At 34.3% G+C, this 25,647-nt stretch overlaps 1 protein-coding gene across 1 annotated transcript in view; it reads left to right on the top strand.

Annotated features, from left to right (window-relative positions):
• Nucleotides 1–25,647, top strand: part of LOC145676736 (sodium-coupled monocarboxylate transporter 2-like) — a 56,522-nt gene that overhangs the window by 23,526 nt on the left and 7,349 nt on the right. Inside the window, exons 10-12 of the mRNA XM_081747548.1 lie at nt 12,314–12,423; nt 17,037–17,220; nt 19,522–19,608. Of these exons, the coding sequence (XP_081603674.1) occupies nt 12,314–12,423; nt 17,037–17,220; nt 19,522–19,608 (381 nt within the window). The remainder of the gene's footprint in view (nt 1–12,313; nt 12,424–17,036; nt 17,221–19,521; nt 19,609–25,647) is intronic.

Below are 25,647 nucleotides of genomic sequence, written 5' to 3'. Positions count from 1 at the left end.
CAACTTTTTGTTCAAAGTCCCAGAAAATAGTATTTTCTTCCTCCTAAAGGATTCTTTCGTCATTCCTATTCTTAATTTTACGTCCGCATTTCATATCATCACTAATAATACTACTCAGGTATCAAAAACTAGTCACTTGTTCTATGTTTTCCCGTCCTACTTCTATATTAGACACCGACCGCTTCGTTCCAATCACCATGGATTTTGTTTCTCTAACATTTATTTTCATCCTATAATATTCTTCACAGCCTTTCCTCAAGTTTTCTAACATCTTATTCATTTTCTTTTCAGATTCCGCAACAAGCGCCATATCATCTGTGAAAGTCCTACATTTTTCAGTTGAACATACACTTCGACCAGCACAAGGTTATAATGAGGAACATGTCAGTCCCGGGAAGGTCTTAGCGTAGTTCAAGCTATTGAGACATTGTACTAAATCCTCCGCGCAACGTTGACATTTCATTTTCTTCCAGTTTACCTGTCCATAGCGTGGACTTAAGGTGAAACTAATCTAATTTGGCCCAGTGTTCTTAGTCGCCACCGCAGCAATCGCTACGGAAAATTAAAAATATGTTGTCCGTTAACGTAGTCGCGAAGATAAATGCCGACAGTGAACATATTTGGATTACTTCATACAGATAGACTTATCATATGTTATTTATTAGCTAATTAATTCAAAAGTAAACAGAAACATACAATTACTATTAAAATAATATATGACTGTGAATTTTATGAAATTTTATATTGCTTTCGATTATTCATGAACATAATAAAACATGAAACACACAAGATTAATATCATGTCTAACGAAGTAAGTATTGCAGTAAGTAGCAGGTAATTTACAAACAGTAATTTATATATATAAATATGGCTAAATAGGACAGATTGTGGGCTTATTGCACGCAGTAGCATCTTTCTTCATTTAATGTGCTTAGATTTAGCTATAGTATGTTAACGCATATTTGCACAGTAGCGTAGGATATTAAGTATATAGTAATGCTAGATGCTTCACGTAGTTTATGTACAATTAGTAGTAAATATAGTATCTTCTGCGAATATTATATATTTGTAACCACATTTGTTATGTCTCATCTTCGTTTCAGGTATCCCATCCTCAACATACTATGCTGTTTAACCACGACTTGTAAGTATTCTTTTTATTTATTTACCATTTATATCCTTTCTTTTATTTATATTCTATTATTTTACTTTTATCAACTCATTTATTATTATCAATTGTATTTTATATATCTTCGCCGTACTTAATTACATATATGTATATATTCCTTTATTTATTTATTTATTTATATCTCGCCGTATCCTTTTATTAATTCAATTTCTTAATGTCGTGTTACAGGTTAACGCAGCTAACTCAGGTGATACGCTGAAGTAAGAATGATGTAACTACAGAAGACAGAAGTAAGAAGTCGACAGAAATGTACATAAGAAGCAGATATATTGATTATTATCGTTCTAATGCGTATTTATATTGCAATTTCTACGTGCATATTATAGTAATCAAACAACAGAAATTAGCTAAATTTGTATGCCACAATCTTTGTCAGTGCCATCATTTTTTAACTGCAGATTATACTAAACAGTAAGAATCAAATAAATGTGAATAAGTAACAGGATTGAACGAGGTATTCAGTCACAGCAAATTTAGTTGATCTGTTGATCGAGATAAGTATATAATTTACCTCATTTTACGAGTGGATAGCAGATAAGAGGAGGGAATGAAGATTCCACTCCCCGAACCGGCGACTTCTTCAATGATACATAATTTTTGTTATCATCATCTCACTACATATATGAATAACAATGAGTAACATTGAATATACCTTGAAGTTGATTTTACTTTCAACAGCTGTCTAATGTTTAGCCCTCTGGATATACATATACAAATTCAAACAATAGTAGATTGTCTGACTGCAAAATACATGTAAATTCCTCAGAATTTTGGTTAAATTCTTACCTTCACTTTTTACGTTTTTCGTTTTATAATTTTAAATTCAATATCAAGATGGTTTATATTTTCGATGCTATATTATTTTTCTTCTTCTTCTTGTGTCGCAATTTATTTCCATAGCGCCATTCGCTTTTAGTTCATGAAATCTTAATAAATAATGAAAAGAATATTGAAATAATAACATATAAACATTGAATAAATTGAATAAAAATAAAGAATTAACATTTTAGTAAGATACATTATATTGTAGAAAATTTTAGTTGTAGTGTAGGCAATGACGGATCACTACAACTTTGCCCGCCATCGCAAATAAAATTTTATTTGCAATAAAATTTTATCACTGAATATATAACGGTAAGTATTTATAAGTCCATATCATCATCAGTCACAGTATTTGGTACTTCATCATTAAGAAGATTGTTCACTTCATTAATAGTAAGATGCTGCGAAGATATATCCTCAGATTTAGGAGGATAACGACTAAGTGTATCAGCGACAAAATTTTCCTTTCCCGACACATGTTCAAATTTTAAATCATACCTCTGTAACTTAAGTACCAGTCTTGTGGTTCGGGAATCAAGATTCTTTAACGAGAACGCGTAAGTCGCAGCATGGTTATCACAATAAATAATAGTGGTTCTTCCCAAAATATAAGGTGAAAATCGTTCGCACAGGAATAAGATAGACAGTAGTTCAAGCTGGAATATAGACATTGAAAATTCGTGCAGCTTTAGTCTCCTACTGGCATACGCGAGTACTGTTACTTCATCTTGTCCTTCAGGATATTGACATAAATAGCCGGCAAGATTCTCTTTGCAGGCGTCGCTGAATATGTGGAACGGCAAGGAAAAATTTGGTTGTCCTAGTGCAGGAGTAGTAGTAGCTAGCTTTACAAAATTTCCTTTACAGATCTAATATCTCGTTACGTGGTACAAAATCAATCCATGGTATATGTAGATAAGTTAACATCCAATGAACAACCATTAACAGCAAACAGATAAACGATAATGAACAATTAATAACTCATTTCGAGAAACGTTCTTGCTGTTTTGATAATTGGTAAACAAGAAAACACCGTAAACTGGTCTGCATTTTTCCAGGTAATGTGTCGACCTATCTTCTTTCTCTTTCGTTTACGATGCATCAACCTTAATTTGTCTTTATTCACTCGTTCTTTTCTCAACTCGCACTCCAAACCATCTTCCAATTTCTGTCTTTCCGTCTCAGTAGGTAAGCAAACTTTCTTTTTCTTTCTTTTACGCATTCCTGTCTTTCGGATTTTATCCTCATCTTTTCTACGTAGTTTCTTTACTTGATCATTAGGTAAGTAGCTTTTCCTTTTCTTTCTTTTACGCATTTCTATCTGTCGGATTTTATCCTCATTTTTCTTCCGTACTTTCTTCACTTGATCACATCGTTTCATCTTGACTGGTAACACACTTCTTGTGATATAGCACCTCGCACTTTTTGTTTTCCATCTCTTCTTCTTCCTGTGTGATAGCAACCATAGCCAGGTCATTGTCTTAATACTATTACATTTCCTCTCTATATATTTCTTTCTCTTCTGTACTATGGATTTCTTTCTTGTTCTATACGAGGACTTTCTTTCTTTGTTTTCTTTTAGGTTATTTCTTGTTTTCCGGTTCATTATTCTCTTTTGTTTATTCTTTTTGTAAACATCTGTTTCCTTCGACTTATATTTTTCTGCTTCATCTGTTTTTGTTTCCTTTCGGGTGTCAACCTCTTTCTTTGTCAAGATGTCATCTTCGTCAAAATTTGATTTCCTGTCACAATTTACTTCTTCAACACCCATATCTTCTTTTGACTTACTATCAACCTTTTCATCAAATTGTGCTTCATCTAATGTAGTTTTGCTTAATTGTTTGTCTAAATGGTCATTGATTTGTTTACCAACTTCTCCCATATTTTTCTGGTTCTTCTGGGTTTGGGTCGTAAACATGACTGTGTCTTTCTCCGTTTCTCCATATTTCATTTTAAATTCACCTATAGAATTTTCCAGGTTTTCTAATTTGTAACTTTCACATGTGATTTCGGTCTTTTTGTCCAACCTATCTGTAACCAATTTCACGTCCTTCTTGACTTCTTGTTTTAGAGTTTCCATTTCTCGAGTCATATTATTTGCTAACGTCGTAATATCACTGGAAATTCTTTTCATGTCTTGATTCATGTTATCCATGTTTTTATTCATGTTTAACTCTAGTTGAGCTATTTGTTTTACTATCATCTGGATCATATCATTTGATATTCCTCCATTGTTACCACCCATTTCTTTTTCGGTGCCATTATTATTGTTAGTTGCCGTCTCAGTAGTTCCACTTGCGTTTGTTAATTCGGCATTCTTATTATTTCCAATATTACCTATATGTCCACCTATTTCACTCTGGGTTCCTTCATTGGTCACACTCTCCATCAATATACTAATTTCCTCTTCAGGATTCCGTCGATCTGTCTCATTTTCAGTTTCCAATGCTTCTTCCATTTGCTTTCCATTACCATGAGGTTCTACTTCCATCATCTGATTAGGTTCTGTTTCCGTCTCCTGTACCGGAGTTTCAGGCACATCGTTTAACTCACTTTCGTCGCCATTTTCGACGTCAATATACACTTCTTCTTCTGTCAAGTCTTGAATGTCACTATGTCTTGGGTTATTTTTCTCTTTTTGACACCTTGGGCACATCCAGTGTACTTTCTTCCCACTCAAATACGTGTACTGTTCATCTTCTAGTCCAATACATCTGAAATGGAACCATCCATTGCACAGATCACAAGCAATAATCCTTTCCCTTATATCAGTCTTTCGTTTGGCCGATTTTTCAGTCAGCACAACACTTTCATTACAACACTTACACTTAAATGTGTGTACTTCAGTTCTGGACATTATATTTTCATTAAATTGATCCGGAGAGTTTCATCTTCCTTCGTCCTCAATGCCTACCACTCGACGTACACAATAATATAAATAAACCAAAGGTTAATTTTTTAAAGTTTATTAACACAAGTTAAATTTACTATTTTATTCGCTCCCAACACAATAACATAATATGTTATCCTACATTCACAATCCACATATAATCTTCGGCAGCCATGGTGTTTCTTCGAAATTTCTTACTTACAGAGTGTCATTTTCTTCTTGTTCATGTACTTTATCTTTTTCGTGACTCTAAACAGCTAAAAGATATACAGAAATTGCGATTTCTATCTTTTAAGTTTTATCCGGTGCGGTCAGGTACGTGTGAACCCGAATTCTCATAAATACAATTTCTATGAAAATTTAGAATTTCGGAAATCCCGTCGTCGTGTTTTCATTATTTGACTTCCTTATTCCTATTTTCTCTTGATTTTACCATTCGGTTTCTTCTAAACAAAATAGTGGAACTTAAACTTGACACTTTATAATAATTTCGAAGTACCTTTCCCCAATTGGCTTCAACTTCATCTGGCTGGTCGTCGCCATTTGTACTAAATCCTCCGCGCAACGTTGACATTTCATTTTCTTCCAGTTTACCTGTCCATAGCGTGGACTTAAGGTGAAACTAATCTAATTTGGCCCAGTGTTCTTAGTCGCCACCGCAGCAATCGCTACGGAAAATTAAAAATATGTTGTCCGTTAACGTAGTCGCGAAGATAAATGCCGACAGTGAACATATTTGGATTACTTCATACAGATAGACTTATCATATGTTATTTATTAGCTAATTAATTCAAAAGTAAACAGAAACATACAATTACTATTAAAATAATATATGACTGTGAATTTTATGAAATTTTATATTGCTTTCGATTATTCATGAACATAATAAAACATGAAACACACAAGATTAATATCATGTCTAACGAAGTAAGTATTGCAGTAAGTAGCAGGTAATTTACAAACAATAATTTATATATATAAATATGGCTAAATAGGACAGATTGTGGGCTTATTGCACGCAGTAGCATCTTTCTTCATTTAATGTGCTTAGATTTAGCTATAGTATGTTAACGCATATTTGCACAGTAGCGTAGGATATTAAGTATATAGTAATGCTAGATGCTTCACGTAGTTTATGTACAATTAGTAGTAAATATAGTATCTTCTGCGAATATTATATATTTGTAACCACATTTGTTATGTCTCATCTTCGTTTCAGGTATCCCATCCTCAACATACTATGCTGTTTAACCACGACTTGTAAGTATTCTTTTTATTTATTTACCATTTATATCCTTTCTTTTATTTATATTCTATTATTTTACTTTTATCAACTCATTTATTATTATCAATTGTATTTTATATATCTTCGCCGTACTTAATTACATATATGTATATATTCCTTTATTTATTTATTTATTTATATCTCGCCGTATCCTTTTATTAATTCAATTTCTTAATGTCGTGTTACAGGTTAACGCAGCTAACTCAGGTGATACGCTGAAGTAAGAATGATGTAACTACAGAAGACAGAAGTAAGAAGTCGACAGAAATGTACATAAGAAGCAGATATATTGATTATTATCGTTCTAATGCGTATTTATATTGCAATTTCTACGTGCATATTATAGTAATCAAACAACAGAAATTAGCTAAATTTGTATGCCACAATCTTTGTCAGTGCCATCATTTTTTAACTGCAGATTATACTAAACAGTAAGAATCAAATAAATGTGAATAAGTAACAGGATTGAACGAGGTATTCAGTCACAGCAAATTTAGTTGATCTGTTGATCGAGATAAGTATATAATTTACCTCATTTTACGAGTGGATAGCAGATAAGAGGAGGGAATGAAGATTCCACTCCCCGAACCGGTGACTTCTTCAATGATACATAATTTTTGTTATCATCATCTCACTACATATATGAATAACAATGAGTAACATTGAATATACCTTGAAGTTGATTTTACTTTCAACAGCTGTCTAATGTTTAGCCCTCTGGATATACATATACAAATTCAAACAATAGTAGATTGTCTGACTGCAAAATACATGTAAATTCCTCAGAATTTTGGTTAAATTCTTACCTTCACTTTTTACGTTTTTCGTTTTATAATTTTAAATTCAATATCAAGATGGTTTATATTTTCGATGCTATATTATTTTTCTTCTTCTTCTTGTGTCGCAATTTATTTCCATAGCGCCATTCGCTTTTAGTTCATGAAATCTTAATAAATAATGAAAAGAATATTGAAATAATAACATATAAACATTGAATAAATTGAATAAAAATAAAGAATTAACATTTTAGTAAGATACATTATATTGTAGAAAATTTTAGTTGTAGTGTAGGCAATGACGGATCACTACAACATCTGTCCTGAATTACAACCTAATCTATCTAATATCTTCGGCCGTCTATTGAGGACTTCAGTGTATATCTTCTCTTGTGCTGATTGAACCACGTGTTTTCAATTACTACTGAATTCTGTCTACAGAAATCGTCCAGTCCCTCTCTCCTTTCATTTCTTTCCCCTAAACTATAAAACATACATTTTTCTGCACCCTAGCATCTGCTTATTACATTCGAAGTATTTATCTATGACTATCGATTATATTCTTTCCAAATTCAATGCAATGACTTCATAATGGTAATTTAATCACATATACAACTTGCTGTAAGGAAACAGTTTTAACTTTGGGAAATTATTCCTAGATATTTAGTTCTCGAATTGTTGTCCTTTATTTTATGGCTGCTACCAATTTTCTAAGTTATTACTGAAATGACGCGTTTGTACACTCACATTGATCTATATTTTTTTCTTGTGTTAATTTCCGAAAGTTTCTTGTTTTGTTCTTGAACATCCTGTATATCAACATGTACAAGTATTTTCTGATTATAGCTATACAACAGTACAAAAGTGCATTTCTACCTGCAATTCTCCTTTTCCTGCAATAGTAGGCAACCCAAAAATCTCGGTCGTTGGGTTGGTTGAGTATTAGAAAGGCGTTGGACCAATATATCAGTATGGCAAACTGCAGATAAGAGAATAAAATATATTGTTAAGAATGACGGTTTTATTATTGTGAGGGAAATGGATGACATAAAAAGTTACAAAATTATCTTACTTAAACAGTTGAAACAAGAAGAATGGTAAGAAATAGATATCAGAGGAAAGCAGTTTCTTTCCTTCTTTTCTTCTTCGTAAAAAGAAAATAGGTCACATAATGCAAAGGTTTACTGTAAACGCCTAACAGCACAACAAACATACACAGGAAACGGAAAGAGAGACAAACACAGACGAAGGGACACCATTAGCGTAGTAGACTTGCGGGCCTTGCATGCAAGATAAAGAGACGGTACCCTACTTGTAAACCCAATTCTTATAATAATAAGAATTATTATTATTATTATTATTATTATTATTATTATTATTATTATTATTATTATTATTATTATTATTATTATTATTATTATTATTATTGAAAACTCGTTTCATTTCCAAAGTTCTAATTCTGCCTAACAGCGTGTCTGCATATAGCTGTCATGTGTGCAGTTTTTGTCAATGAGCGGTTTCAAAGGTCAAATGAGATGGAAATCTCCGAGAGAGGGGAACAAAAAATTTTCTTATGATAAATTCTAGGTCAAAGTTCGAAGGACTTGTTTTTTACAGGTGCTTTTTTTTCTTATTTTTCGGGACGAGAAAAGTTTTGGCGTCTAAGAAATTACAGTATATAATATTGTAAATTTGCAAGTGGATTTATTTACATTGCTATTTGTGGTAATAAAGAAAGTGTCATTGGAAGACATTATTGTAAAAATTAAGTTTTGTTTCATCATCCATCGCAAGTCTTAGGGGCCCCTATGTCTCACCCCCCAAGATCAATATCGAAAATTTAGGATATGGATATATCGATGTTGATATATTTGCGATATCGAATGTTGATATGTGTCAATATCAATATCGATATATCGACATATCACACAGGCCTAGATCCGAGAAATGATGTTTGAAATATACTGGAATCAATAATCAAAATCTAAACATGTTCTTGCATCCCGTATCCAAGGTTGAGAAGAAAGAGGGTAAACTCGAATATTTTAAGCCAAAAACTTTTTTAAAAATAAAAGTAGTTATACTAGCCCCTTAAGAGAAAACTATTACTATTTATCTTTTAATTCTGTTTCTGATTGTCATTAGAAATCAGCGACAGTACACGTACCTTACATAGTATAGCAATATACTCTATAATTTTCACAACTAAGCAAATCGGAAGATGGAACTTGTGAGATAATAAAGTGGAATGCTTTACAAAATAATCATAATTCATTGTCCTTATTTCTGTCAGTAATTTTGACACAGACTCAGAACTACAAGATTAACAGAACAAGAAATGAGAGATTTGACTTCTCTTTTCTCTCACACTAAAGACATCTACATTTTGCTGAGATTGTCATTTTTTTTCGCAAAGGTCTTTTTTTTACAAAGTGACCGTGAGGAATCGACGAATGACTTCTGATACAAAACGAGCAATCCGTAAGAATGTGGAAGCAAACACCTGTATCATGATTACAAATGAGAAGATTTACAAATGTTGGTTCGGAAAGGGCAAATAATGGATATGGGGGCTACTAGGACAATTCGAAACACTTAATTGGTCTGTAGTATTCACTTTTCATGGTATTGTTCTTAGAAAGAAACACTATACCTTTTGTTAAACATGTTAAGGGTAGAGCAACTGTTGCTGCATTGCAGGAGGGAATCCAGGACCGACTTCTGGGGGGTGGAGGGTTGTCATACTGCTACTTTTAAGGGCTCCAAACTTTGTAATGGGTTTTATTTATATATATAAAATAAGAAAGTTTCTTCTTCTGGGGGGGAGCGATCGCCTGGTGTATTGGTACCGTCCTAGACTTGCAAACGGAAAATGTCGGTTCGAATCCCCATCAGGTACTATCTATTTTTTAATAAAACATTCGGAGAAGTTACAGGGCGAGGATCCGAATAAACATTGTGTGCAGTCTTCATCATACAGAGTAATGAAGTTGCTTTCATAAAAAAAAGTTATTTCTATATTACTGTTGGATTTCTGGAAATGGAACTTCCATACCTCTAACAGATATCTATTGGTTTCAATTTTTCATTGAGATATGTTTAAGTTTCTCTTTACATCAACTTATGAATCTCGTTTTGTCTCATTTTTATTCTTTCACTTTATTGACACTAATACATGTATATTTTTAAATTAGAATTATGCTCATATTATTGCTGATTTTAATATGGGAGAGAGGAAAGGAGAAGAGATAGGGGGTCTCTCTACCAGACACGATTGCGTGATAAGAAGGTATATATTGCATGGCCTAGCTGTCACATTTGTTATGGTGAGTGTATAAGTTCAGTAATTCACCATGAATATACTCAATCGGAAGTGTTTTTGTAACGAAGAAATAACATACAGTGTGAAATCTCTTTTAATAAACTGTCGAAATTTGAGACTCGACAAACCTTCCGGTAGCGATTACCTCGAAACCCCAGTACCCGGAATTAGCCCGGGATAGGGGACTTATATATTTAAAAATCTCAGCAAAATGCAGACGTCCTTCAGTGTGAAAGAAAAATTAATTCAATCTCTCATTTCTAGCTCTATTTGTCTTGTAGTTCTGAGTCTGTGTCAAAATTACTAACAGAAATAAGGACAATGAATTATGATTATTTTGTAGAACATTCCACTTTATTATCTCACATATTTCATCTTCTGATTTGCTAAGCTGTGAAAAATTATAGAGTATATTTCTATAATATGTAAAATATGTGTACTGTCGCTGATTTCTGATGACAATCAGAAACAGAGGTAAAATGCAAATTACAGTAATAGTTTTCTATTAAGGGGGAAGTATAACTGTTTTAGTTTTAACAATTTTTTGGGCTTAAATGTTTGTTTCGGGTTCATCCCCTTCCCCCTCAAACTTAGGTATGGAAGAATACATTTAGATTTTGATTATTGATTCAAGTATATTCCATATCCTACATTTTCGATATCGATCTTTTCCGTGGAGGAGGGGGCGAGGTATTAGGGGACCCTAAGACTTGCGATAGATGAAGCAATAAACTTTAATATTTACAATAATGTCTTCTAATGACAATTCCCTTATTACTACAAATTGCAATGTAAATAAATCCACTTGCAAATTTGTAATATTATATGCTGTAATTTCTGAGGCGCCCAAAACTTTTCTTTTGAAAAAAAGAAACAAGAAAGCACCTGTCAAAAGCACGTGCTTTGAACTTTGACCTAAAATTTATCATAAGAAAGCCTTTTGTTCATCTTTCTCGGAGATTTCCATCCCTTTTTTGGCTTGAGACCGCTCATTGGAAAAAGTGCATAAATAACCGCTATATGTAAACATGCTCTTAGGCAAAGTCAGATGTTTTGAAAAGAAAACGATTTTTCAATAATAATAATAATAATAATAATTATTATTATTATTATTATTATAACAATTGGATTTACAAGTAGGGTCCCATGTCTTTATCCTGCATGGGAGGCTCACAAGTCTGCTACGCTAATGGTGTCCCTTAGTCTGTGTTTGTCTCTCTTTCCGTTTCTTGTGAATGTTTGTTGTTGTGCTGTTAGGCTTTTATATTAAACCTTTACATTATGTCTTAAGAATTTTTTTTTGGAAAAGGAAAGAAACTGCTTTTCTCTGATATCTATTTCTGAACATTCATCTTGTTTCAACTGTTTAAGTAAGATCATTTTGTAACTTTTTATGTCATCCATTTCCCTCACCATCATTCTCAACAATTATCTTATTTTCTTATCTTATTTTCAGTTTGCTACACTGATACATTTGTTACAAAATTGAGGTTTGGTCCAACGCCTTTCGAGTTCTCAACTAACACAACGACTCAGATTTTAGGGTTGACTACTATTGCAGGAAAAGGAGAATTGCAGGTGGTAATGCACTTTTGGAGTCGTTCATATATTATTCTTCGCCTCCTATTCAAAAGCTATGAAATACCTATGCAGAGCACCCTCCTGGCTGCCAAATAAATAACGCGAATATTCAAGAAGCAACAGCCATCAGCCAAATTTTGTCGTATCTATCAAGGTATACAGTATGTAGATAAAAAATGTATAAAATTATAATTTTGTCGATAAATATACCAGAATTGCTTGTAAGTTTATTGTAAACCTGATAGAAAATACTAAATTTTGTAAATTAACATAAAAAGTCATAAGCTGAAATGAACGATAAAAAGTTTTTACGTATTATGCAGTTTCAAATACAGAGATTTTTTTTCTTTTTAGAGAAATAATTTCAAATTTTTAATTATAAAAAATAATTATTCACTGTTACTTTGTTTACTGATGATACAAAAAAACTAATTGTTTTTAATTTCAGGCAATTGATAAAGTGGATAAAATGTTGCCCTATTATGTGATTGATATTTCTGATGGTATGAAAGGTATTCCAGGGTTATTTGTCGCTGGAATATTCAGTGCCGCTCTCAGGTAAACTTTTTACAAGCATAAAATTATTATTTTTATAGTTGAAAAAATATCTACATTTAAATAAGAGAAACATTCATTTAGATTTATAAAATAGGTTCAACCAATAATATATTTTATTATTTATAACGCCTTGTCGAAGTTTTTTTCTAGCATATCATTACCTCGACCGTACAAATCACTGAGTCTTGATTTGGAGTATTCACCGAGTCATGTTTCAGGTTCAAACCATGACTGTTGTCGAACAAATCATCCTTTTGTTGAACGAATAATCTCACGGGTTCTTATATAGCAACCCGAAAAGATTAAAATGTAAAGGCGCTAGCTCAGGATAACACTATGAGTGTAGCATGACTTCCCAACCGACCTCTTGAAGAGCAGTGGCAATCAGATGCGTGACGAGTGTTGTCAGGTTACGGAAACGCGCTCTATCGCCCGTTTGGTTGTTTCAGGTAGTTTTCCTCGTTGAGCCGGTGTTTCGCAAGGCTCGTTGTCTTCTTTCCAAGCATTTCGTAGAGGAATACACCTTCCCCATCACTTCAAACGCATGTTATTATTTTGCTTATTGCAGTCCTGCCTTAGAATGAGGAATGCTTGACCGTACTCAGATATTATTTTCTCCGCTTTTTAGTGACTTACGGTGACCATTTCTCATCGCCAGGATGTTGCGTAAATAAATCCCGCTTTTATCTACAAGTAACGTGGTGCCAAACAAGTCGATTGGCAGTGAGTTAGATCCCTCGTCTGTTTCATTCAGAGCGTGTAGCCACTGTGCACTTTTCTAGAATTTACCCATTGAGTGAAGTGGTTTGGAACTTTTATGTGAGGTCTAATTTACTCTTTGAAACATGGAAACAATTCCTGTGTTGCTTTCTTTTCTTATTTTTTCTCTCTCTCTCTCTTTCTCTATTTTTTCAATACCAGTTAACTCTGGGTACGCACTACAGTCCTGCTTTTAGAAACGGTCATTAACTAAGCACATACCTACACGCGCAAGAGGCTGAAAAATTAGAATACGTGCCCTGGCAAACCAGTGTGTTAGGGCTCGCATGACTAAATTTAACATGTAATACATATAATTTTGCTCGTATGGCTCCGGGCAAGGGACCGTCAGGCCTATGTGTTAAGGCAGCACTGTGTGTTGCTTAACGTTGAATATGTAATGTCATCTGTAGTTAATTCATCATAACAGGATTTGCTGTACACGTTCCCTAACTCACAATCCACCGATCTTCTATCACCACACATTGCTTTCATGGGAAGAGAGTCCGCGATTATGTAAAAACGTAAAGTTTTATTTTTGCTATCAGTATGTGATCAATACCGGTTTATTTAATTTTACTCCTTGTAATATATCCAATTACCAGTTCCGGACACGGAGGATATATTTGCTATACACATTAAAACAGCTGTCATAGTGTGATAACTGATTTTGTATAAGTACCTCCATTGTGTTCTGTTTCCTCCAATGTGTTCATATTCAACCATGTATGAGAGTATTTTGGAGTTGATCAGCAGTGGGAAAAAAGAATATTTGACTGTAGCATGCAGCATGATCTACCTACGATCCTTCAGTTTTAGTCAAGCAGTGAGATGGTGTGCATGTGTACACAGGAACGCTCCCGAGTTCGACGCTCTAAATGTATCCGACAAAACTAAGAATCCTACCAACTACGAGGTGTAGAGTGTGATTTTTTTTATTTCCACTTGTTCCAGAAGTTGAGAGACTTTCCGGAAACCACTTTTCCATTGCCGGTGGACTCAAAGATATTTTTAATACATTGGTGTCGACAGACAATGACTGTATACAAACACTACTATCAGCTACACATACTTGAATGTATATAGTAAATATGTTGAACAGTAAAAGATATGGTGAAATCAGGTGATCCCCTGATTCAGGTAATCTCATGATAACTTTTCTGAGCTTTAGCACGAGAAGAAATGAGAAGGACAAGCTGCTAGATTTTTCCTGGCAGAAGGCAAAAAGTTTTTGAAAGCCGTGAACAAATTGGACGCAGAATGGAACAACACTTGGCGTCTGGATGAAGTGTTGTCCGAAAGATCCGTTAAAAAAAAAAAGCATTGATTTTCATAGGTATTTTGCAAGATATTGAAAACATTGGCTGTAGAAACCTCATATATATTATAGAGTGGAAACCTGGCTCGTTTTCAAGCAGAAACTCCAAGGTAAGTGAAAATGTTTGTTGTTGGCGGTTAGTATTTGATTGTAATTGTTGATCCCTTATTTCCGATGATCAATTTCTTAGCTTCAGCCACGTATATTGCTTCTAACCTCCAAACTTGAAAACGAAATATCAGCTTCGTAAAATGTTTTGAGGGTAGTAAAATTGGTTATATACTAGAGATATGCATAGTAAGTGATAATAAGTTTGTTTGCAGTTGTAGTAAATGGTCATACAAATGTGAGAATGTCGTAAGGGGAGAGGGCGCCTACGCACCGTACCAAAAAGTAAAACTAATAGCTACGAGAGAGTTGACCATTGATTTATTTGACATGTTCTTTCTTTTACGACGAAACTGCATTAAAGTCAGTTCGTAGGTAAAATAAATGCTCTCAAAAAGTTTATATAAAAGGTGAAGAATGGGAGGGGCACACCCTTGAGAGTAAAACTTGAATTTGTTGCAAGTACAGAAGTGTCATGCTTGTTTGTCAGATTTATTGATTGATTTGTTTTTGTTAAAACAGTGATGCTCATGGATTTATGAAACATCCCAAACATTTTAATGCTTATTATTAATAAATATATGTTATATGTATAAGTTATCGGCATATGCATTTCAGCTCCTTTAACTGTGACAACACCAGACCCAAATCACAATGCCGTTGTTTCTACGAATAATTCAGTAGGTTCTCTAGATGAAGTTCTACAATTGCTAGCTTGTGCGCAATTTCCCAAACCAACACGTTCAAGCCCATCTGCAATAATTATTGCACCAGGACAAAAGAATAAGGATCAGTTTTCATGATCCTCTGGAGAACGTAACAAAACAAGACAAATGTCTCAAGAGAACAATAATCTGCTTCCAGGAATCTCTGGAGAATGTAAGAAACCAGTGTTAAAGCTAGTGTCGAAAAAGGTGAAAAGGAAAAATGATTAGTTGTGTGGAACATGTGGTGGAAGTTATAATAACGATGCAAAACAGAGGAATGGAGCAAAATGGATCCAGTGTAATTTTTATGATAGGGTCTGTCCGGTACCATACCAAATTTGTTAAAGTGAGCGACACTACACTTGTGTTTATGTATAAACTGCACAACAATGACCGACTCTGAGTAGGACTTTTCACAAATTTCAGGTAAACTCGTGATCTCACAGGATTACTAATATACTATCACGAGTTTACCTGACATTCCACGAGACTACCTGAATTTTACTTGGTTGTATACAAACTTTGATATACACTTAACTTTTCTTATATGTTTCATTAAATCATGTTCCATATATTCCAGAATGTTCAACTCTTTTTTTTTTCTCATTCGTAAAATACACAATACCTTTCACCACTTCCAGTCAATATACAACTTTGTAAATTTATCACGAGTTTATCTGATTTTACCATATTTTGTACTATACATCGTTTGAACATATAATATCTCCCTTGTGTTTCACACCAAAACATTTCTTTCTCTCTGGATGAATCTCGTACATGACAACATGTCTAACAAAATTAAGGCATTAATTAAATTTGTTGAGGCATATAATGTGTACAAACTTGTAAAACAGATTACATATCTGTATCTATCTGTATCTGTATCTATCCAGAAATGGAATATATTATCACAATATTGTAATAATAAATTATGGTTAAATGATATTAAAATGATAGTTAGAAGTATTATTAATATTACTAGTTGTTAGTTTGGTATTATAGTGTGAAGATATGTTTATTTGGTCACATAATGAAACATTTTATTTCGGACTTTGGGACACTTTATTTCAATATTCCATGCAGTAAAAAGCATCATCTTTTATTTAAAGTTGAATCACTTTTCATTTTTTCTAAGTTCATTTACTTTTCTTACTAGGAAGTTTCCTTGCTGTTTGTTAATTCCTTCAACACGTAATTTCTTAATCAATAAAACCGACAGATTGTTTTCCTGTCAGCATTCCTATCATCACCTCACCTTTGGTTAATCTATGAGCACACACTTTTCATCGAGACTGAAGAAATAGTCAACGACCCAGGATATTAACCCGGAGGGGACATGGAACAAAAACCATTGAGAGACTTTTGGGAATAGGTAGTCCGGATCATAGGAGAGACGAGTCAACATGTAGGAGCACGCGCTACAATTCCGAGAAGTTTATCTTGCTCTAACCTAGAGAGCACCTTGTCTTAGCAGGCCCTTATAGCTATCACCTACCATGGACATTTCGTTAAAGAGCGATTTCGATTTTGATTAGATCTACTGTTTTCGCAACCCACGCGAACTCATTTACCTGTCATTACTTTAACGACAGACACAAAATTACATTACTTATAGATGTGATCTCTCTATGCAAGAATTATTCTTAGTACTTTGTTAGTTATTACAAGAATTTGCTTTCTTATTATTATAATTATACATTATAATTAATTTCCTTTTCCAGCACGGTATCCACTTGTTTAAACTCGTTGGCTGCAACCACAATGGAGGACTTTGTGAAGAAGGTCTGTAAAAGGGAATTTTCAGAAACTTCCTCCGCTGTAGTACTGAAAGTAATCACCGTCATGTACGGAGTTCTTATCATCATCTTGGTCTTTGCTGTCGAACACATGGGAAGCATCTTACAGGTAAGAAAAAAATTAATATTTGCTTACTGTAATATGAAATTTTAAGAGATACCTATGGCATCTCTGCATTACTAATCTTAAAATATGTTTACTTCATGTTGCAAAGTTCAAATTCTAATTGCTCGCTGATTCTAACTACAACTTCAGAGGATGCCTTTAAAAACAGTGAAGCGACAGTTCTTTTATTCTAAATTTTAGCTCATCACATATTTCGGCTCAGTTCATACCCTTAACCAATTCAGATTCCTTACATGGCTTGTTGAGGCGCCGCAAAATATTTACAAATTGTCGCTGAAATGACAACCTTAAAAATGTCGCCAGTAAGTAAATCGACGGGACAATTTTAGGTTTAAATCAACAGTTCTCAAAGTCTTCACAATAATTGCTTATGAAATTAAAATATATGTTATGCTTGACTTTAAGCGCCGTCGAAAATTCGTAATATATTGGGCCGGTGCGAATGTTCATGCCGTTCTTCATTAGTTTGGCAACACTGAATTGTGAAATCTTAGTTTTCGTTATTCAATTGTTTTTCTTCAGTTTAGAACTTTAGTTTTGCGAACAGGAGTTTGTATATTGTTAACAGCTCGTTTTGGCCATTTTCAACGCTAATCAGTATGGAGTGTCAAGTAGAAAAAAGGGAACATTTCGGACACATTTTACTCTTCAAGTTTAATGGTGGATCTGCCGGTGCAGAACCCACGAGAAGAATTTGTGGTGTGTACGGGAATAAAGCGCTTGTTGAGAAGACAGCACGGAAATGGTTTCCTCGTTTCCAAGAAAGAAAATTCGATTTGGATGATGAACTACGTTCCGAAAGACCTTCTCATTTTGATATAAACCACCTAAATCAGATGGTTCATGATTTAAGTGGTTCATAATCTAAGCCAAACAACACGGGAATTGGCACAAATTATGGAATTCGATCACAAAACCATTGTGCGCCATTTGCATTCATTGGGTAAGGTGCAGAAATTGGGTGCATTGGTACCATATGTATTAAGCGACACAAACAAAAATCAGCGTGCGAACATACATTCGTCTTTGCTGGCCCGTGCCGTTTGGCTTCTGGTAAGCACATACCATTCCTTGAAAACATTGTTACAGGTGATGAGAAATGGTGCCTGTGTGTGAAGTTAAAGAAGAGAAAAGAATGGCTCATCCTGTCGAGAAAAACGATACCACGTGCGAAAAACGGTGCTCACCCTCAAACAAGAATGTTGATTGTTTGGTGGAACCAAACTGGCATCAAATGGTGCAAACTTATGCACCGACCAATGCTAAGGACATTGTGAACGGGTAAACGTATGGGAAATCATTGCTAACAAACACATTTATAGTTTGAGCTAGATCCAATTGGTGCACGTATTCTTGATCTGTATATCGACGTTCGTATTACTACCTCTAGCAAGAATAAAAATGGTACTAATATCTGAATGCATCCCCACACCATGGAACCGCAAGGAGATCCTTAATTGTTCATATTATGTAGTTCGCACCGTAGCCACTTGGTAACGTTGCCTGCTCTGCTAAATAAAGTGGCAACTTGTGCTCTGATTTATTTTTGTGCATATGCAGGGGTGCCCACAAGGGGGGGCAATGACGCAAACTGCGTCATTGAAATATTTGGGGGGGTAAAATCTATATAAATATGTTTGATGAGGGGGGTAAAATTAATCGAAAAGAAGATTTTTTTCATGGAAGAACATCTACGGATAGACAATTGGGGGGGTGCGTCATAGACATAAGGGGGGGGCACCACTGGCATATGTAAGAAAAATTAGTGAAGTAAATTAATTTTGAAAAGTTTAGTGTGTACGGGGAAAATTCGCGAACATACTAGATTGTGAAAAAGTGCTCATAACCACTCAAATAATCGCAAATTTGATATTAGTTCTGGATCAGTGTGCAAGATTATACATGAAACTACATTTAAAAAATGTAGGCTCTGTCACCTTCATTTCTGATATCGATTCAAATAGACTAGCGAAATATATCCGCAGGGTCAATGTTGCAAATGTGCAGGAAGAATGAAGACATATTTTTCAACTTCCACATCACAATGGACGAATATTGCGTTCACCACTATGACCTAGAACAGAAAGAAAAGAGGAAACACTATGACTCTCATGACCAAAGAAGCTAAAAACATCTTACTCGTTCTTGAAGCTAATGTTGGTTGTGTCTTCATTAATTGTTATGGCTAATTCAGTAGAATATCTCGAATACTATTCTAAATAAATGTAAGTACTTTTCGACTTTATTTTCTTCAAAGTATTTTTTTTTAAATTCTATTTCCAGGCAGGATCTAGCATTGCAGCTTTGTCAGCTGGCCCAATGCTTGGAATATTCAATTTAGGACTTTTTATTCCGTGGGCAAACACAAAGGTGAGTGATGCTTTCTAAATGCAGCTTTTACATGTACACTCATGTCCAAAATGATTGTCGCATATCTATAACTGTCTTCTTGTAAGAATATAATTTGATAATGATTTTGCAAGGTACTTTTAATACCGATACTATGTTTATAATCGAGAAATGTATATTTGTGGTAAATTTCATAGGAAAAGAATTATAAATACAAAAATTAGAATGAATAAAACAAAATGTTGCTAAATGGACAAAAAAGTTTTATTTTCATTTTATTGTTCTTATTTACTGTTCTTTTGACATGAAATTTGGCACATTCATGTCTTTGCCAATTATACACATACTAACATTATAAGAAATACCGGGCAAACTCGTTACAAAATTATATTTCTACAACATATTTATAGACATGCGACAATAATTTTGGACATGAGTGTACATTATCTTATTTCTTAAAGTACAATCAGGCAATCATTATCATATTTCTTACTTTTTTTTAGAAAATAAGTAGCAATGTCACATGTACACCACATGAAGGAGTTTGGTTAGAACATTAAAAGTGGCTGAATAGTATGCAACCGACATGACCTTTAGATACAGTTGGGTTGCGTACTACCAGCAGGTAGAATTCATCTATCTTAACCCCTATAGGAATAAATAGGGGGCCCACATCTTAGCATCAATTGGATAATTCACCTCCATGAACAAACTCGGTTCCTCGCGTTTCACTCTCTACATCCTGGTCTGAACAACCCTGAACGTGTGTGCTACTTTTTGTAGATAGACCCAGTTAGGGCAGATACAAACTGTAAATAATACATGGATGACTCCGTCTGATGCAAGGTTATTTGTGTAAGCATGGGAGCCTGAGTGAGCACTGACCTATCAGTACTGCAAATTGTCGTGATAATGGCCTTCTGATTATCAATCAAAAGATCATTATCTCGTGGGCCCACAAGAGAAAGATAATATAATGAGGAAACTTTGGTAGAGACTTAAAAAAATATATAAACTTTGAGACTCTTGAATTTCAATTTCAAATGATTACATAATAAACCAATTAATTTCCGTATGCAGATCTGACTAATAACCAAAATACAACAAATACGCCCGATTTGTAGATCTGCATCGGCCTTCCTTCTTGTGTTACCTGCCTTGTGAGCACGCAACAACTTACTCATTAGTTATCATATAACGATAACCTGTTCCCTGTAACCATGGAAACGAGTAAGTTAACCAACAAATCACAAAACATTACAGGCATGGAGGGCCTATACTAATTACAGGACGCTGCACCGTTGCCACAAGCCGCCGACCACCTGCAAAGAATTTACATACACAAAAATACATCAGGTATTTTAGTGTACTTACCACCATCCAGTTACAGTATCCTTAAAGTGGGAATTGAATTTATAGAAAAAGTGCAGCACATTATTTTCCATTGATAAATGATTTTATTTAATAATAAGAACTCACTTCAGACACACACTACACTAATAGGATGCTGACTACGAAAAAAAAAAAAAGAATATAACTCTTGTTAAGTTTTTCTTTCTTTTAAATGTTTATTGCAATACAAGGTCCGTCGACCCTACTGTTCCGCGCTTTTATAGTAGGTTCGACGGACCTTATTTGCGATATTTTATTGTACGTCGAAGCGCATTCTCTTCTGGCTGTCTTGAATCTTCCCCACGCTCTTTCTTCATCTAAGAGAGATCCTGAGTTCGGTATCCGGAGCTCTTCCCTGTTCCTTCTATTCTGTTGTAGTTGGTCTCTACTGACGTGCTGCTGGCAGTTTCATGTCACAGTAGTTGTACTAGTAAACTAGTTTGTCCATAGGCAAGAGTTATTACCAAAGAGTTCTTAGGCAGTCTTCTTTCATGTTCATTATATACATTGGAGTGTCGCTGTTATCACTAACAAGTGAGAGCTTGTAATACTTAATGTAAATACCTCCACATTCAATTGTTTGATAAAGAGCAATTACATTCTGACACTGTTTTGATATATTCACTAACACTGTTTAACCAGAAAAACCGGCTGTGCCATTGTTTGTTGTTCTAATCACTTGCACATATTCACACGCATTTTAACTTATAACAATTTATTCCTTACTAATAGGTAGACAGTTTTTAAGTCGATGAACTAAACTGAACAGTTCTAGCTCTCGTAGAAAGTAGAATAACTACTAGCACAACTTATATTTTTTCCTAATGTTATTTTCTTGCTGACAAGAGTTGACGTAGAGAAGACGTCAACCCTCCTTTAACAAGACCCGAAGTGACACACGACCTCCCAGCCTTCAGAGATAATACCTCCATCGATAGGGACTATTTCCTGAAACTCTCTTGCTGGCTGTATGCTTGGTTATGGCCAACCTTCAATGGTGACCCATGCAAGCACTGTTTTTGATAATTGAGGTCATTGGAAAATTCATAATTACTGTTATACAGTTTGGTGTTTCACTTTTTAAATATGATTAGCAGGAAGCTACAAGTTTCTACTATTCAAAGCATATAACACATTCTATATAGAATAACTTATTAACACATAATATTACAAAAAAACTTTTTGCTGACTTCCCCCCTTTCGTACACTTAAAGTTCGAAACAAAGCATGTTTGTGAAACTTTTGACATTATCTTAGATGTGTCTGTGAGATCTACAGTTCTACTGGAAATTGAGTATGCTATCCTTTATGAAAGTGACTTAATGAATGTTTCAAGCATCCTCTATATATTCGAATAGTCCTGAAAAAAATATAAAAACAAACGTTATTTCTATATTACTGTTGGATTTCTGGTAACGGAACTTTATAATGTTAGGTTCTTTTCTTACTAAGTTTAAAATTCCACATTTTTATATGTTCTCCCTTTTCTTTTTCTTCTTCTCTCGCTTTCTCTCTCTCTGCCTCATTTCTGAACCTCTGTGTAATATACATCCATTAGTTTCAATTTTTCATTGTGTGTGTTTCAGTTTCTCCCTAAACCAACTTATGGATCTTGTTTCGTCTTGGTTTTGTTATTTCATTTCATCGATACTAATATATGTTTAGTTTGAAATTAGAATTCCATGTTGTTAGCTAATTTTAGTATGGGAGAGAAGAAAGGAGGAGAGAGAGGGAGTCTCTTTACCAGACACGATTATGGGATAAGAAGGTGTATATTGGGTGGTCTAGCTGCACGGCGTTAGCTGTCGCAATTTTTTTGATGCGGAGTGTACTAGGTTGGAGAGTGGTACTATTTAGCCATTGCTTCATAGTTCGTGATGAAACATTTCTGGAGTCCATTTCAAGTTCCAGTTAGCAACATTCGAAAGTTCAAACTCAGAAAAAAAATTCTGTAGAGACTCCTATATACCCATCCTATCAATTGCGATGTATTTCTTTTTAATATTTTGTAAATTAGGTAGTTCTGATACGCTGAATTATCATATTCGATGAATATATATAATGAATTATATAATAATAACCCTAATACATATTAATAAACCATAAAAATTACTATTTTGATAGGCAAATAATTTTAAAGGAATAAAATTAAAATTTGCAGATCAAAATGTAAATTAATACAGCACTAATTATATACATTGGCCAAAATTGTCGATGATCAATCAAGTAATTCTTAAATTTTATCTGCAGGCCAGACAGACAGCTTAAGTATATAAAGGACTTTTGATTGATAAATTATCTCCTTAAAAATGAATCTCTTTCGAACGTGGAGTAATATGAAGCAGGATTTGTTCTTCACAATTTCGATACAAATATCTGATCAGCCTAACTCACTACAGAGTGAAAACGGTAATAGATAGCGAGAAGCGGTTTCTAACAATTGGTTTAAGCGTCTCAAGAATATACGTATTCTATCTCCACTTTAACCTCTCTATTAAAATCGAAAGTGCTAGAAATTTATGACCATCTCCTGTTTCAATATAAAGTGAGAAAATATCAAGTCATACAAACCAAATTCCTTCACGTGGTGTACACGTGACCATAGGCGGCTTTACAGTCAGGCAATTGATGCAGATGCACCGACATTAACTCAGGTCATAATTTTCCTACAACAATTAATTCAGTTTTGAGTATTTAATCTTTTCTGTGTTTGTCTCATGTCACTCCATGTTCCTTTGTGTTGAAAAGTCTGTTTCTATGAACCTAAAATTTGAAGATGTCATTGAAGAATTTGAGGCCATGGTTTCATTCAACACAAGAATATCATTATAAAATCTCTTGTACTTGTGCTTAAGTAATTTACATTGTGAAACATATATTCTTAGTTTTTCTTAAATATTTCGTTTAATACATTCATAATTTGGAAGTAGACCTACGTATATATTGTATGTAGTTTCTTTAAACACAAACAAGTCAAAAATGCAACCAATTTCAAAAATTTATTCTGTGAAATCTAATGAACGTATGTTATTGTGAGACATGTGCTCAAAAAGGTAAACTGTCGAAGTGTTCTTCAAACATATGACAAGTCTTCTATGTGAGCACCTAGCGTAACACGACACACGTCAGGCCGATAGTCTATCTCCTGCCAAACCATTTGTACCATGTTGCGGTATGTATTAACAATGTCTGCTGTGATGTGGGCATGCAGATCATCCAATGTTGTTGGAAGTGGTGGTACGAATGCCTTCCCTGTAGGTGGGTTTCCCCGATATTTGGTACAGAAATGCCGTTGCACACTAATCACAGACTTATTTACATGATAATCAAGCACAAAGAAAGATCTCTGTTCTCCAGTGAACGCCATTTTCCTTAACTGGTTGCTGCTGACTCTTAGCGGTAGAAAGTGGAAACACTGCGTGGAAACTAAACTTTGAAAATTGACTTTCTGAAGTGCATGCTCACAATAACATAAGTTTATTAGATTTTCACAGAATACATTTCTGAAATCGGGTCCGTCATTTTGACTTGTCCTTTATGTGCATAAGCATATTTATTACGTAAGTGTTAGTATTTTTGTTTAACTCTATCTAATCCGTCCCAAACCTGCACCCACATTACGATGTCACTGTTACTTTTTGAATCTGAGAAGAAAAAGAAAAAAGTTAAGGAGAGGACAGTTATGGAATGCCAGAAAGCAAATGAAATTTTAATATCATATCATGTCAGAGATAGCTTCTTATAAAGTGTGGAAACAGCATCTCCACTGTGTGTAGATTGGTCATGTACTGAAATATCCTTTTTTCTCGTATACGGACTAAAAGAATATTGGCTTGATTATTAGTTAATGTATGGCGATTAGAGGTAACACTCATTTAATATTACGACTTAGGGTTAGAATTTAGCCTTAGCGTTAAATGAAATTCAACACATTAAGATGAATGACTAAGAAGATGGAAAGGTGAAATGGGTAGTAGAGAAGAATGGGATTTGAAGGGAACTTTAAACATAGTGACTGAGAAGAGGGTGAGTTATTTTTTTATGATGAGGATTTGTTTCTGAATGTGGAACCTAAGCCTCTTTGTGTTTCTCTCGCCTGACTGCTATTTAAATTGGCCTGATCTGTGAAGACACTTTGGGTGAATACTTTACACTTTTGTATTTTGGTCCTCCTGGATGGATTTTCACTTTGGCTCTATTCAGTTAGGAACTTGTCATAGTCTCTAGGAAGTATTCAAGGGAACTTTTCTTTCCTGATTTTTTTCCTACAAAACTAAGTCAGTTTCTTATTGTTATTTTTTGAAACTAAGGACCAAACCAGGGACGTATGTACGGTGGATCCTGGGGGCTCGGACACCCCCCCCCCCCCGAAATTTCGACTTTTGTGTAAATTTAGCCTAATTTTAGGGGCAATTTTAGGAATTTTAATATAAAATACCCTTATATTTAGTTTGGATCCCCCCGAAATAAATTCCTGCGTACGCTACTGGACCAAACTATCTGAACAATCAGGAAGTGTCAGCAAGAAACTTTAATTTTACAATTGAATGCAAGAGGTCTAAAGTTAAAATGGGAAAGATAAAATCGTAGGTCGTTTATTCTTTTAATTTAGTTTGAATTAACATGAGACTTCTTTATGTTTTATGTCTGGCTATCGTCTATAGTTTG

This window comes from Thermobia domestica, unplaced genomic scaffold (genome assembly GCF_964235325.1).
Source record: "Thermobia domestica unplaced genomic scaffold, izTheDome1.hap1.1 HAP1_SCAFFOLD_313, whole genome shotgun sequence".
Classification (NCBI taxonomy): domain Eukaryota; kingdom Metazoa; phylum Arthropoda; class Insecta; order Zygentoma; family Lepismatidae; genus Thermobia; species Thermobia domestica.
Note: the sequence above shows the minus strand (reverse complement) of the source record. Positions and strands in the feature narration are given on the sequence as shown.